The sequence below is a fragment of the Enhydra lutris genome, unplaced genomic scaffold, assembly GCF_002288905.1.
Source record: "Enhydra lutris kenyoni isolate GAN:26980312 unplaced genomic scaffold, ASM228890v2 scaffoldscaffold9, whole genome shotgun sequence".
Taxonomy (NCBI): domain Eukaryota; kingdom Metazoa; phylum Chordata; class Mammalia; order Carnivora; family Mustelidae; genus Enhydra; species Enhydra lutris.
The window spans coordinates 6,493,902-6,508,467 of NW_019154093.1; the positions used below are offsets into that span (position 1 = coordinate 6,493,902).

The following is a 14,566-nucleotide window of genomic DNA, read 5'->3' on the forward strand; positions in this document are numbered from 1 at the left end:
CACCAATACCCTCAGCTTTTATCTGAGAATCTCTTAATTTCTCCCTCATTTTTGAAGGAGAGTTTTGTCAATATAGGGTTCTTGATTGACAGATTTTTTTTTCTTTTATCCCTTTGAATTTATGGGCCACTTTCCAGCCTGCAAATCTTCTGCAAAATCTGATAATCTTATTGACAATTCTTTGTATATGATGATTTACAACTCTCTTGCCGCTTTCAAGAATGTCTGTCTTTTGGATGTTTGATTACAATATGCCTTAGTGTGGGTCTCTGTGGATTCATTTTACTTGGATTCATAGAGCTTCCAGGATATTTATATTCATGTCTTTCAGCAAATTTGGGGATTTTTCACCCATTATTTCCTCAAATACTCTCTCTGCTCATTTCTCTCTCTCTAATCTTTCTAAGACTCCCAGGATACCTACGCTGGTCCACCTGTTTATATCCCACAGATCCCTGAAATTCTGTTCACTTTTCTTTTATCACTTTTTTCTGTTTCTCATCCTCAGTAATCTCCATTGTCCAGTGTGCCTGGGTGGTTCAGTCAGTTAAGTGTCTGCCTTTGGCTCAGGTCATGATCCCAGGGTCCTGGGATAGAGCCCTGCATGAGCTCCCTGCTCAGCAGGAAGCCTGCTTCTCCCTCTCCCACTCCCTCTGCTTGTGTTCCCTCTCTTACTGTGTATCTATCTGTCAAAAAAAAAATAAAATCTTTAAAAATAATAATGATTTCCAAATGTCCTATCTTCAAGTTTTCAATTCTTTTTTCTGCCTCCTTACATCTTCTTTTGAATCCCTCTAGAATTTTTCATTTCAGTTAGTGTACTTTTCATCTCCAGAATTTCTTCTGGGTTTCTTTTAGGTCTTCTATCTCTTTATTGTTATTTCATTTATTCATACATCTTTTTCTTTACTTTCTCTACATATTTCTTTAGTTCTTTGAGCATCTTTAAGACAGTTGTTTTAAAGTCTTTGTCTAGTAGATCTGCCATTAGGTGTTTTTCAGGAACAGTTTGTGGTGACTTATTTTTCTTTATTTGAATGGGCCACACTTTGCTGTTTCTTTGTGTGCTTTGGCAGTTTTGTTTAACACAAGAAATTTGAATCTAATATTGTGGTAACAGGAAATCAAAGTCTCCCTCTTCCCCAGGGTTTGCTGGGTTTTATTATGCTTTTGTTTACTGGGGGTTGTGTTTGTTTGTTTGTTTGTTTTAGGCTGTCTCAGTGCTGAGGATCAGAATGAGGTGTAAGCTTAATGTCTTCGTAGGTTTTTACTGATCCTTTCTCTGGGCAAGTGTGGTCACTTTCTAATTTTCTCTGTATATATAGTTGCTTTTGAATGTTCTAATGTTTAATGTCTGGCTCCCCAAAAGGGAAAAGCAAAAAGTGAAAGAGGAAAAAGAGACTCAGGCCTTTAACTCACCTGCAAATCACTTCAGTAGAGGAGATGTGTTTTCAACAACAGTAGGGTTGGGGGGGAGGTGGTGAACAGGTCCAACAACAATAACTGCCCATCTCTTTGTCTGCACCTCTTTGACCAGAAGCAACAATTAGCGATCAAAGCACAGATCCCATATATTTGGGTGACAGAATCATTGTTGCCTACCCTATCTCCCGTGTACTGTGTGCAGCTTGCTCCTAGAACATGTGCACAGCTGTCTGCCATGTAGCTGAGGGGGAGGGGATGGTGCTATTGTACTAAGCGCTGGAAGTGACAAAAATTAACCATAATTAACCATCATAAGTTTCCCCCCAGAAGTTACAAAGCTTCAATAGACTCCAGCGTTCCAAAACAGTTACATCAGACAGATTTTACCAGAGCAATTGTCTTCTCAGAGGGGAGACAGATTCCTGGTGATTCTTCCTCTGCCATCTTCTCAGAATCCTCAAGCTTGTATTACATGTTGGGAACTACGAGATGAGGGAAGTAAAAAATAATTATCACAAAATGAAAAGCTTCTGTGCAGCAAAGGAAACAAACAAAACAAAAATACAACCTACTGAATGGGAGAAGATATCTGCAAGTGACATACCTGATAAGGCGTTAATATCCAAAATATTATCCAAAGTATATAAAGAACTTAACGCAATTCAACACCAAAAAAACACAAATAATCTGATTAAAAATAGGCAGATTTGCCTGTACTTTAAGTAAAAATAGAACCATACAGAGTGTAACTTTTTGTATCTGACTTTTTTTTTTAAGATTTTATTTATTTATTTGACAGACAGAGATCACAAATAGGCAGAGAGGCAGGCAGAGAGAGATGGAAGCAGGCTCCCTGCTGAGCAGAGCCCGATGCGGGGCTTGATCCCAGGACCCCAAGATCATGACCCAAGCTGAAGACAAAGGCTTTAACCCACTGAGCCACCCAGGCGGCCCCTGACTCTTTTTTTTTTTAAGTATTTTTATTTATTTATTTGACAGAGAGAGAGATCATAAGGAGGCAGAGAGGCAGGCGGAGGGGGGGGAGCAGGCCCACCGCTGAGCAGAGAGCCCGATGCGGGGCTCAATCCCAGGACCCCAAGACCATGACCCAAGCTGAAGGCAGAGGCTTAACCCACTGAGCCACCCAAGCGGCCCTGTATCTGACTCTTTTGCTCAACTTTATAACTGTAAGATTCATCCATGTTATTGAATGAGGTTAAATCTTTTTCATAGCTATTTAATATCCCAGATATGACTACATCATAGTTTATTCTACTCTTTTTTTTTATTTAAGTTTTATTTTTTTAAAACATATAATATCTTTTTATCCCCAGGGGTACAGGTCTGTGAATCGCCAGGTTTACACACTTCACAGCACTCACCATAGCACATACCCTCCCCAATGTCCATAATCCCACCCCCCAGTTTATTCTACTCTTAACTAACACTTAGTTTGCTTCCAATCTGGGCAAAGAAAATGCTGCTATGAATGTGCTACATGTATATCTTTTAGTGGACATATGCATGCATTTCTCTTGGGCATATACGGAGGAGCTGAGTTTATAATCACGCAACACATGTTTGTTTAGCTTTAGTGTATGCTGCCAAACAGTTTTCTAAATGTTTATATAAAGTTATACTACCAATGAGCAATGTATAAGACGTCTAGTTTCTCTACATCTTCAACAACTTGAGCTTGTCAGTTTTTTTTTTAATTTTAGCCATTCTAAAATTGTGTAAGTAGGAGATGGTATCTCATTGGAGCCTTAATTTGACTTCACCTGAAAGATAATGATGTCAAACACTTTTACAAAGGTTTATTAGCCACTTGGATATACTCTTTTGTGAACAGCCTGTTTGAGATTTTTGTCTTTTTAAAACTTGAGTTGTCAGTCTTTTTTTAAATTATTGATTTAAAGGGATTCATTATGTATTCGTTAAGAGTGCTTTTTCCAAATTATGTATTGCAAATATTCTCTAGAAGTCTGTGGTTTGTCTTCACACTTTCTTAATTTTGTCATTTGTTGAAGAGAAGTTTGTAATTATAATGAAGTCAAATTACCATCCTTTCACGCAGCCATGGAAAAGGATGAGATCATGCCATTTGCAACAACATGGGTGAACCTAGCGGGTATTATGCTAAGTGAAATAAGTCAGACTGAGAAAGACAAATACCATATGATTTCACACATATTTGGGATCTAAAACAACAACAACAACAAATGAATAAACAAACAAAAAGCACAGGCAAACCTATAAATACAGAGAACAAACTGATGCTTACCAGAGGTAAGGAGGCGGGGGATGAGCAAAAATGGGTGAAGAGGAGAGGAAGATATAGGCTTCCAGTTATGGAATGGATAAGTCATAGGGAAAAAAGGCACAACATAGGGAATATAGTCAATGATGCTGCAATAGGCTTGTATGGTGACAAATGGTAGCTACACTTGTGAGCAGAGAACAACATATAGACTTGTTGAATTACTGTTGTACTCCTGAAACTAATGTAATTTTGTATGTCAACTCAACTCAAATAAAAACTTAAAAAAATATATTACTGAGGTGTCTGGGTGGTTCAATCAGTCAAGCACTGGACTCTTGGTCTTGATCTGGTCATGATTTCAGCATCCAGATTGAGTCCCACATCAGGCTCCATGCTCAGTAGGGAGTGTGCTTGTGATTCTCTCCCTCTCATTTTGCCCTCTCCCCACTCACATTCTCTCTTTCTCTGAAATACATAAATAAATCTTTAAAAAAAGAATCATCATTATTTCTTTTATAGTTATTCTTATGCCTTATTTAAGAAATCTTTGCCTACCTTAAGGCTGGGAAGATATTCTCACCCTACTTCTTTTAGAAGCTTCGTAATTTTGCCTTTCACATGTAGGTCTGTGCTTCATCTCCAGTTAAATTTTAGGTATGGTGTGAGGTAGGAATCAAGATTAATTTTCTCCTATATCATCTATTTAAAAGCCCTCCCTTTACCTCCACTGAGGTATTTTAAGTATAAATCAGGAACTGTACATGTCTGGACCTGTTTCTCCCACTCTATTCTATTCCACCAAGCTAGTTGTCTTATTTTGGCCCAGTTACACACTATCTTAAAGCAGTGTCTGTCTCAACTCTTTCTTCTGAAAATGACAGAGTAATAGGGATTATACTCACCTTTCCACCAAAATAACTAAGAAACAACTGCTTTCATACATTAACAAATACATTAACAAATAGTACACTGTGAATCTGAGAAGAGGAAAACAAGCATAGTGAGCCCAGTAAATTCATCAGCTATCTGCCTGGGGATACACTCTGGACCATAATGCAGAATAGAAGATCCCAAGCAGAGTGTGGAAATCTTGTTTAGTTGAAGAGAACAGAAATTGGGATTCATGGAACCTGAGGTAGCTGCAAATAAGAGGAATTCTGATGGAAAAGAGCTCTAGAAATCTGCTTAGGGTCTTCTTCAGTTTATGCTGACATCCAAGCCTTTCACACAAAAGTGAACACCATAAGACAGGGCAAAGAACACATAAGTAGCTGGCAAGCTGAAAAATCATCAAAGTTCCACAAGATTGGGAGAATATTTGAGCTCTGACAAACCAGAGTGGAGAGTCGTCATTGAATATTCATGGTATTCACTAAGATCTCAGGAGTATTATGCACTGGTAGTATGGCTCAATTATCCCTAGAGTAAAGGCTACTTCAAACTAGCCCTGATAAAACTTATAAATATAAGACTCAAAAGGATCAATATAATCTGAGAGTTACTTAGCTATCTTATAAAACAAAATCCACAGTTTTTAGAGGAAGACACCAAAACCCAATAACATAACTTTCACAATGCCCAAGTCCAACAAAAAAATAACAGACATGACAATAATCAGGAAAATGTGACCTATAAACAAAGGAAAAAAATTAGGGGCACCTAGGTGGCTCAGTTGATTAAGCATCTGCCTTCAGCTCAGGTCATGATCCTGGAGTCCTGGGATCAAGCTCCACTTTGGGACCCTGCTTCTCCCTCTCCCTCTGCCTGCCACTACCCCTACTTGTGCTCTCTTTGTAAAATAAATTCTAAAAATCTTAGGAAAAAAAAAGAAAAAATTAGTAAATAGAAACAAAGGTCATAAATAAGAAAGATGATAGAATTTGCAAAAAAGGACTTTAAATAACTGTCATACTATGTTAAATATACTTAGTAACTTGGAGGAAAGTATGAACATAATGAGAAATGAAAGTCAAGATTTTAAAATAACCAAATGGAATTTCTAGACATAAAACTACAGTGTGAAAAAGGATGGGATTAATAGCAAGTTAGACGCTGGAGAAAAAAGATCAGTGAAGTTGAAGACACACAATAAAAATTATTCAAAATGAAGAACAGAGAGGGGAAAAAAGAGACTGGGAAAAATAAACAGACTCAATAGAACAATTTAAAGTCATTAAATACACCTGCAGTTGGAATCCCAGAAAAATGGGAAAAGGACACAAAATGATTTTAAGAAACAATGACCAAAACTTGTCCCAATATGATGAGCTCTACAAAGCCATTGATCCAAAAAGCTGAAAGAACTCCAAGCAAGAAATTAAATTAAAAATTTTATATTTTCTATGACAATAATGTCTTATACAAGATTCAAACACAGTGTTTAAATATAATATGTCAAATTTAATTCATTCACTTTTTATAATTTGTTGGCTTTCAGCCCTTAAAAACTACAACTTAAAACATATTTTCCTATTCTGTCATTATGAAGTTATATTTGTTAAAATAGGAGAATGGAACACATTTTATTTAACAATGCATTAGCTTTGGTTGGCTCAGTCAGAAGAGAACGCGACTCTTGATTTCAGGGTTGTCTAAGTTCAAGCCTCACATTGGGTGTAGAGATTACCTAATTCACAACTTTTAAATATTTAGATGTAATAGTATGTGAGTCCCTATTTGTACTTTTGCCCAGCACTCCACAAATGCCAAGGGCCAATGTGAACCCAACACCCCAACCACAAGTACATTTCAGAACTAGACTAGTGCTCACTAAGAATTAGGGGTAAGGAAGCAGATTTTATGTCAATATGTCTCTATTATGCATAGGTGGTGGGCATATGCCACGCCAACAGCAGGAAAGGCAGAACTGGGAAAGCCCTGCAGGTGCTTGTTGTGGGAAGGGGGTTGTAGTTCCGAAAGCTGGAATGAAGTCCAAGGAGGCGGTTTCAGGATCAGTAAAGGATAGTTGCAGCCACTGCACTACTGGGTATTTTCCCCAAAGATACAGGTGTAGTGAAAGAAGGGCCCTATGTACCCCAATGTTCATAGCAGCAATGGCCACAATCATCAAACTGGAAAGAGCCGAGATGCCCTTCAACAGACCAATGGATAAAGAAGATGTGGTCCATATATACAATGGAATATAACTCAGCCATCGAAAAGGATGAATGCCCAACTTTTGCATCAACATGGGTGGGAGTGGAGGAGATTATGCTGAGTGAAATAAGTCAAGCAAAGAAAGTCAATTACCATATGGTTTCACTTACTTGTGGAGCATAAGGAATAACATGAAGGACATTGGAAGAAGGAAAGGAAAAGTGAATTGGGGCAAATCAGAGGCGGAGATGAACCATGAGAGACTGTGGACTCCAAGAAACAAACTGAGGGTTTTGGAGGGGAGGGAGGTGGGGGGATGGGTGACCCTGATGGTGGGTATTAAGGAGGGCACGTATTGCGTGGAGCACTAGGTGCTGTATCTAAACAATGAATCTTGAAACGCTGCAAATAAATAAATTAATTTTTTTTTTTAAGGATAGCTGCAGCCACAGGGGGGAAAACACTATCCTTCTAGAGTTAGAGGAAAGGGAAATAGATATCAGGGAAAAGCATCAGTTCCAGAGAGAGCACTTTGAGGCCTGAAGACAGAGAGAGAAATTAAGGTAAAACCTAATGAGCTTCCCCACAGAGGCTAAAGGAGCTGGGTTGGAGGTAAAGACTCAAGTGGGAACAGGTAAGGTCACAGAGACTGCAGAGCTGGTCAAGGGGCCCAGCCAGGTGTATGCAGAGCCAAGAACCTGGACCAGCCCTGGCCAAGGACAGGAATGCGGTTAGGCTGGGTTCAGAGATCTAAGCTGAGGGAGAGTGGGGTCCAGCAGAGAAGGGGAGATTGATTCTTTCTGTGTCAGCAGCAACTTCTTGGTACCATGTTTGGACTGCCACACCAAAGGGCCTAGGTGGGTAGGGCCAGGGATTGGGCATTCCTGGCCTGCAAGAGGTAGAGGGAGTCTAGGGCATATTAATTAATAGCTATTGAAAACACCTGGCAGATGAGTTTTTCCCAGATCCTGGAGAAAGGGGATGTCCAGCATCTAATCAAAGACGAACCAAACTGGGCTCCCTTCTTCTCCATCCTGGGTTGAGGGAGGGACTTAGGTCAAATCCTTGAAGATCTGGAATAAGTAAGGGGATTAATAATCCAAAAGGGCTGCAGTCTGTTCTTCATCCCTCCAGCTCTCTGCCTCTGGGTCCTCACCCGACGTCCCACTCTCCTGAGTCGACAGAAGGAGGAAAAGGAGGAAAGAAGATGATCCCCACACACTGTAACTCTAGACAGTGTCTTTCTTTCCATCAGGTCTGACCTTCCAGAGGCAATCAAGTCTCAAGTTATTTTTCCCCAGGTAAGACACAGAAGACTAAGACATTTCCCAAAGGAAACTGACTACTTTACTACAGGAAAAGTCACATTAAAAGCAAGGTAGTACAAGACCACAGGGATGGATAAGGCCATAGAGTTTCATTTTTTACTTGGACAGAATCAAACTCAGCCTTAGGAGACTCAGCCGGCCCTAATGTGGGACACCAGATCATTTCTCATGGACCCCCAGGCTGAGCAATTCATCCCACCAGAGCAAGTGAATTCATGACGTGGGCTAACGCTGCCTCCTGACCTTGGCCCGGATACTGGTCCCCATTGCATGGAATGAACCAACGTAATCCCCAAAGGAGATCTCTCTAATAATTACAGACCTACCAGTGTGCTTTTGGGGTCTCATTTGTTCTTCTGTTTAATTCTTCCAAAAAGCAAGATAGGCTAAGATTTGGCTGGTATGATGTCTTAGGTGACACCCTTTCCTTCGCACTCCCACCCCCACCAGGTTTCAAATAAATATGGAGGAGACTGAGCATCCTTCTAGGAAAAAGAGAAAAAAGTACCCATGCTCATAGTTGTTATGCAAACAGGTGTCCAGATTTCAGAGAGTGCCGGTAACAATACCCAGTTCCGGTAAGGGTGTGGTAAAACAGGGACTATAATGAACTGTTGATGGGTGTGTAATTGGTGCGGCATTTCTGGTGGTAATTAGATGATGTAAATAAACAGCTTAAGTGCACACATACTCCTTGACACAGCAATTTCATTGCCAGGAATTTATTCTACAGATTTACAAGTATGCAAAGATTTGTGGACATTTGCATCATTTACAGAAGGAAACAATGAAAAGAAGTGTCCAGCAACAGTGAACCAATTGAGTAAAATGAATACTCTGCATCTATCAAAAAGAATGAGGTAGATGTACAAAATATAATTATTGTAAAAAGATATAAAGAGATGTACAAAATTATTAAATGAGGAAAAATTATTAAATGAGGAAGAGTCTTATAATACTATCACATTTGTGGGTTTGTGAAGACTATTAATATATAATCTAGAAAGATCCACACAAGAAAAAAAATGAACAATGGCTACCACTAGGGGAACTTTACTTTCTATTTCACATTTTTCTATGCTTTGAATTTATTTTCAAACATGTATTACTTTTAAAATGTAAAAGAAAAAAATGTAAAGAAGGAGTAAGGGACCAATGAAAGGTAACTTATCAAAAGAAAAGAAGGAATTTATCAAATGTTATTATTAGAAGGCAAATTCAGAAGTAAGACCTGGTAGCTCATTGGGGGGCCCTTCCTGACCCAGCCACTTGGCAACATGAACATGCGGCTCGAACTCATGAGTTCTAAACTCCTTGACAGCCAAGCAGTCCTGCTGTGGGGCCTCTAGTAACATGGCTGAGAAGTGGGAGTGGCTCCCTTCCCCAACTGAAGCCAACTGCTGAGTCGGCAAGGCATGTGAAGGGAAAACACTGGTGGCTGGTGACATTGGCAGGGATTTGCACGCATTAACAGAGTCCCAGTTCAGCTGAAGCAGAAGGTAGCAATTCTGGCCGATCCTTGTCCCAGCTAATAGCAGGATAGATCTCCAGCTTGGTTACCACCAGTCTTGGCACAGGAGTCTTGGCACAGTGGAGGTGAGAGCAGAATTACAGGTATCTAACAACAGAAAAAGAGAAGCAATCATCAAGACTGAGTTAAGAATGAATCCAGGTAATACAAGCTTGGAGAATCCAAAAAAAACTTGAGGAAAATCTAGCAATCTGGAATTTCTGAGTGAGTCCTTGAGCATTTTAAGCTAATAATTTCCAGGTTTCATTCATTCACCTTATATACTGAGGTCTTACTATGTGCAAGACACAGTAGCAAGCAGAGGGGATACCGTAGTGAATAGGGTATACACGGAATTTATTAAGTTGGGCTGGAAGAACAACGGCCAATATTCAACCTTTCTGGCTCTACAAAAATGGCACCTTCTTCTGGATCAACATAAATAAATTCTGGCAAGTTAGAAGGGGAAAAAAATGAATTACCCACTTAATTGCTTGATTACAGGGGCGCCTGGCTGGCTCAGTGGGTTGAAGCCTCTGCCTTCGGCTCAGGTCATGATCCCAGGGTTCTGGGATCGAGCCCCGCATCGGGCTCTCTGCTCGGCGAGGAGCCTGTTTCCCTTCCTCTCTCTCTCTGCGTGCCTCTCTGCCTACTTGTGATCTCTGTCTATCAAATAAATAAAAAAAAAGTCTTAAAAAAATTTAATTGCTTGATTACAATTGTGAAAATAGCTATGAAGGAACAATCAGATCTAACCCAAAAATCTTGTGTGTGCTCGCATGTGTGTTGCTAGTCAAGAAGGGTTTCCCTATAAAGCGTTACTTTTGTGGACGTGAGGATGAAGAGGAATTAACTTGGTGAAGGAGAAAGAGGGGCGTCATTCCTGGGAAAGTCAGGTGCAAAGGCCTTGAAGGAGGGAAACTGGTCTGTTCCAGGGACTGAGAAGGTGACTAAACCCACGGAGAGGGGCAGAGGTGGCAGAGGACGAAGAGAGGGAAATGAGAGAATGCTGAGCGGGACGCAGGAGCCAGATCACCGCATATTATCTCTATCCAAAAGATGCCAACGTCTAGGGAATATTCGCGTGGCAAAGACTGTTCTATCTCCTTGTCATCAGGGAGCCCGGAGCCTTTGGCGAGGCAGGTAGCCCGTGGTTGAGTCAGGATCGGAATCTGGGTCCTTTCGAGGGCTTCCTCCACCCAGTATCCCGCGCGCAGGGTGGCAGGGGTGCCGCAGGCGTGGGAGGCCGGGGCCTCACAAAGAGGCGGCCAGCGAGGCTGCGTGCGCGCCGCGCGCTCCCAGCTCCGGACAACAGCCCAGCACCCAGCAGTCCTGGCGGACGCGGCGCACCGAGAAGCAGTAGGTGAGCGGGTCCAGGCAGCTGTTGAGGCTCAACAGCGCCAGGCTGAGGGCGTGCAGGACGTCGAGGGTGGACGCGGCGCGGCACCCCAAGCCGTCGCTGCCCGCCGCGCCCTCCCGCCCGGCCACCCAGGGCGCCAGCAGCAGGTGGTAGGGCGCCAGGCAGAGGGCGAACACCAGCAGGAGCCCCAGCACCATGGTCCTGGCCGCGCGCCGGTGCGGGCCGGCGGGGCCCGGGCCGGGGCCCGAGGGCGCGGCGAGTGCCCGCGCCAGGCTCACGTAGGCCGCGAGCACCAGCAGGAAGGTGGCAGCGAAGAAGGCCACGGTGGCGTAGGCCAGGCCGGCGCGAGCCCAGCCGTGCTCCAGGCACGGAGCGGCACCCCCTGGCCCGGGGTGCAGCTCGTGCGGCGCGGCCAGCGAGGGCGCAGCACAGGCCAGGCCCGCCAGCCAGCCTGCGGCGCAGACGGCGCGCGCGGGTGCTCGGCCGCGCAGCGCGAGGCAGCAGGCTGCCCTGGGCCGGGGCCCGTGGACGGAGCCGCAGCAGCACAAGCTGATGAGCGTGGCGAAGGCCACGGCCGCGTAGATGGCCACGTAGTAGGCGGCCCCAGCCGCGCGGCAGGCGGCCTCGGGGAAGGGCCAGTGGGCCGGGCCCAGGTAGTAGGTGAGCCAGAGCGGCAGCGTGAGCGTGAAGAGCTCGTCGGCCAGGGCCAAGTTGAGCAGGTAGAGCCGCAGGGCCTGACCCAGGCGCCGGCCGCTGCGGACGAACACCGCCAGGGCGGCCACATTGGACGGCAGCCCCAGGCCCAGAGCCAAGGTGTAGGCCGCGGGCACCACGATGAAGCGAGCAGGGTCATCCCAGGGGCTGCAGCCGCGGACACCCGGGTCCCCAACACTGCCGTTCATCTCAGACCTTGGGCGGAAGAGAGGTCAGGGCGGAGGCTAGCCACAGAAGCAGCCCTCCATACTAACCTTCCCTCGGCCCCGGCCTCCTCGCTCGGCCTCAGTCCTTGCAGGGAGGAGATACTAGAAGCTAGGAAGTCCACGTGAAAGAGGCTGAGGGCTGAGCTGAGCCGGCAGCCCCGGGAATGGAGAATAGGGGATGAACTCCAGAGTCATTTCGAGTAGAATGGGCTTGCTGACAAGCTGCGGGGAAATGAGGAAGAGGCTTAGTCCCAGATAGCTTGGAAATTTCCAGCCTTGGTGACTGAGAGGGTGGAAGCGCCCCTCACAGATGGAGTATGGTTCGGATAATATGGAGGCATGGGCATCTGCAGTAAGCCCAAGCAAGGCTGAGCCAACAGAGTTCTGGAGAAACCAGACTGGACTATAGAATCCTTCCCAGAAAAAGCCCAATCCTCCTGCCTCCACAAAGCGTGGATGGAGGAACAGGCTTATGATGCAGTGACCCTGAGGACAGGCCCCTGCACAGTGACCTTGGACTTGGGTAGCTGAAGGTCCTCTCCTGGTGCTTGCCCGGATCCCCTGGCACAGGACTGAAAACTTACCACAACTCTCGGGCTTTACAGCCTGTTCCCTTCCTCTGGACCCAGAATGGACCACAAAGAGGTCCTGGGTCTGATTCAAAACTTTGGACAGCAGAGCAAAAAAGAGCACAGGCCCAGGAATCAGGCAGATTCTAGATACACACATTTATTTGTCATATGACCTTGGGCAAATTACTCCGCTTCACTGAGCCAGGCTTCTCTGCTCTTAAAGTGGAGATTAAAATACCTCCCCCACAGTGTTGTTGGGAGGATTATGAGGAAACATAAGTAAAACTCTGAGCGCTGTGGCTGACACTGGGGAGACACTTCATAACCATTAGATCCCTTCCCCTCCAGGCAGCAGGCAGATGAATGTGTACACCACCCACACAGGCACCCGGAGCAAACAAAACAACACAGAGACATCTGGGCGTATTCCTCTTCTTTCCCCAAGGGGGGTAAGTGCGCAAGCCAAGGTCCTATCTCTATTTTTGGCATCGTCACCCTCCTAGGGTGTCCCAAAACTCAGTTCCTCCGATACCAAAATTTATACTTTGAACCTCTGAGGCTGCAGTCCTTTCTGGAACCCTGAGGGTATTCTCTTCTCCCCCTCCCTCTCGGCTCTGTCCACTACGATTCTTGCCCTCAGCTGGCCCACTGTGAACCTTCCCTGCCATCCCAGCACATCAGTCCTCTCTTACCTCCTGCTGTTCTGGCTACTGCAGCAATCTCCGGGGCTCTGGGGGCTCTGGCTTTAAGGAGCTGAGACAGCAGAATCCACTCCCACCCACACATCTCAGACCCTCCCATCAGCCAACTAATCCCAGGACACCACGTGAAGAATGGGCCCAACAGCTGGAGGGGCTGGGGCCCACCTGCGGCAGCTATGAGCTGGTTTGTGGGGTCCAGGCAGGGCCCCAAGAGAAGGGAGCGTCTTTGAGGGCCCGGGGCACAGGGTGGAGGAGAGAAAGGTATAAGAAAGGCCTTGCAGCTGAATGTCATGGTGCTGACCTAACCAAGTTCCAGGGTTAGTTAGCAGTTTGGGGGGCACATTTCCGGAGGCCTGGCTTCTCCTTGGGTTGAGGAAGCAAGAGACGGAGGAGGCTCAAGAGACTCCTGCTGCTGTCAATCCCAACTGCTCCACACCAGCTGGCCCAGCCACTCCGCCAGCCCGCTCTCTCGGCCACAGCTGCGGGCGGGCACTACAGCCGTGCCTGGGGGCCCTATAGCTGCTCATCAGCTTACAGGCCAAACTGTGCTAGACAGGAGCCCTCGATCTAATGCCAGCTGTGAGAGGTTTTACTTACAGCCCTGTGAGACAGGCTGATGTCGCAGTCTGGGAGGAGCAGAGATGGTAAGAGGCCAGGATCCTAGGGGTTCCAGGTTCTACTTTCTTGGGCTTCCAAATTTTCATGCAGAGGAGCAATTCTGGAAAGCAAGGCTGATATAATCACATCGGACAGATCATCCCATTTACCCTGTCAAAGAGAACAGGGGGTGTCATCCCTGCCCACTTTTGACTTGGGAAGCTAGTGCGGTAGAAAGTGTTGGGTTCTGGAGTCAATCAAGCCTTAATTCTAGTCTCAGATCTGACAGGCAGGCACTTAAGCCTTCTGAATGCGTTTTCTCATCTGTAGAACAAACGGCTATTTAATAACAAATGCTATTTAATAATAGCATTTACTGAGCACTTATTATGTGCCAGGCAGGACTGTAAGCACTTCAGCTCACTAAGTCCTCCCAGCAACTCTATGAAGTGTTTACTGTCATTACCCATATTTTGCAAATAAGCTAGTAAGTGGCAGGAACCTTCATCTACCCCCTCCGTTCATTGCCGACCAGGGTGCACAAACCTTTACTAGTCTAAGTCCATCATGGGTATTCCATGCAACACCGAGGGCAGGAGCCAATACATTAAAAGCAGCAGAGCAGAAAGTTGAGAGATCATGAGTTTTCGACATCATTGTGAAGTAGCCAAATTACACAACCTAGAAACTGAAGGTATGTCATCACTGGACCTCTGTGGAAGAAGAGGCTTCCTGATTATTTTGACACTCTATGTAGTGAATGTACACAAGCACATTTTTTATATGTACTTTAC

The 14,566-nt window shown here is 45.0% G+C and overlaps 1 protein-coding gene across 1 annotated transcript; it reads right to left on the bottom strand.

The window, feature by feature from the left end:
• Positions 1 to 10,876: 10,876 nt before the first annotated feature.
• Positions 10,877 to 11,884, bottom strand: LOC111143717 (P2Y purinoceptor 6-like). Its single transcript, XM_022497544.1, has one exon. The coding sequence runs from the start codon at positions 11,882 to 11,884 to the stop codon at positions 10,877 to 10,879; it is 1,008 nt and encodes a 335-aa protein (XP_022353252.1).
• Between the last annotated feature and the right edge of the window lie 2,682 nt (positions 11,885 to 14,566).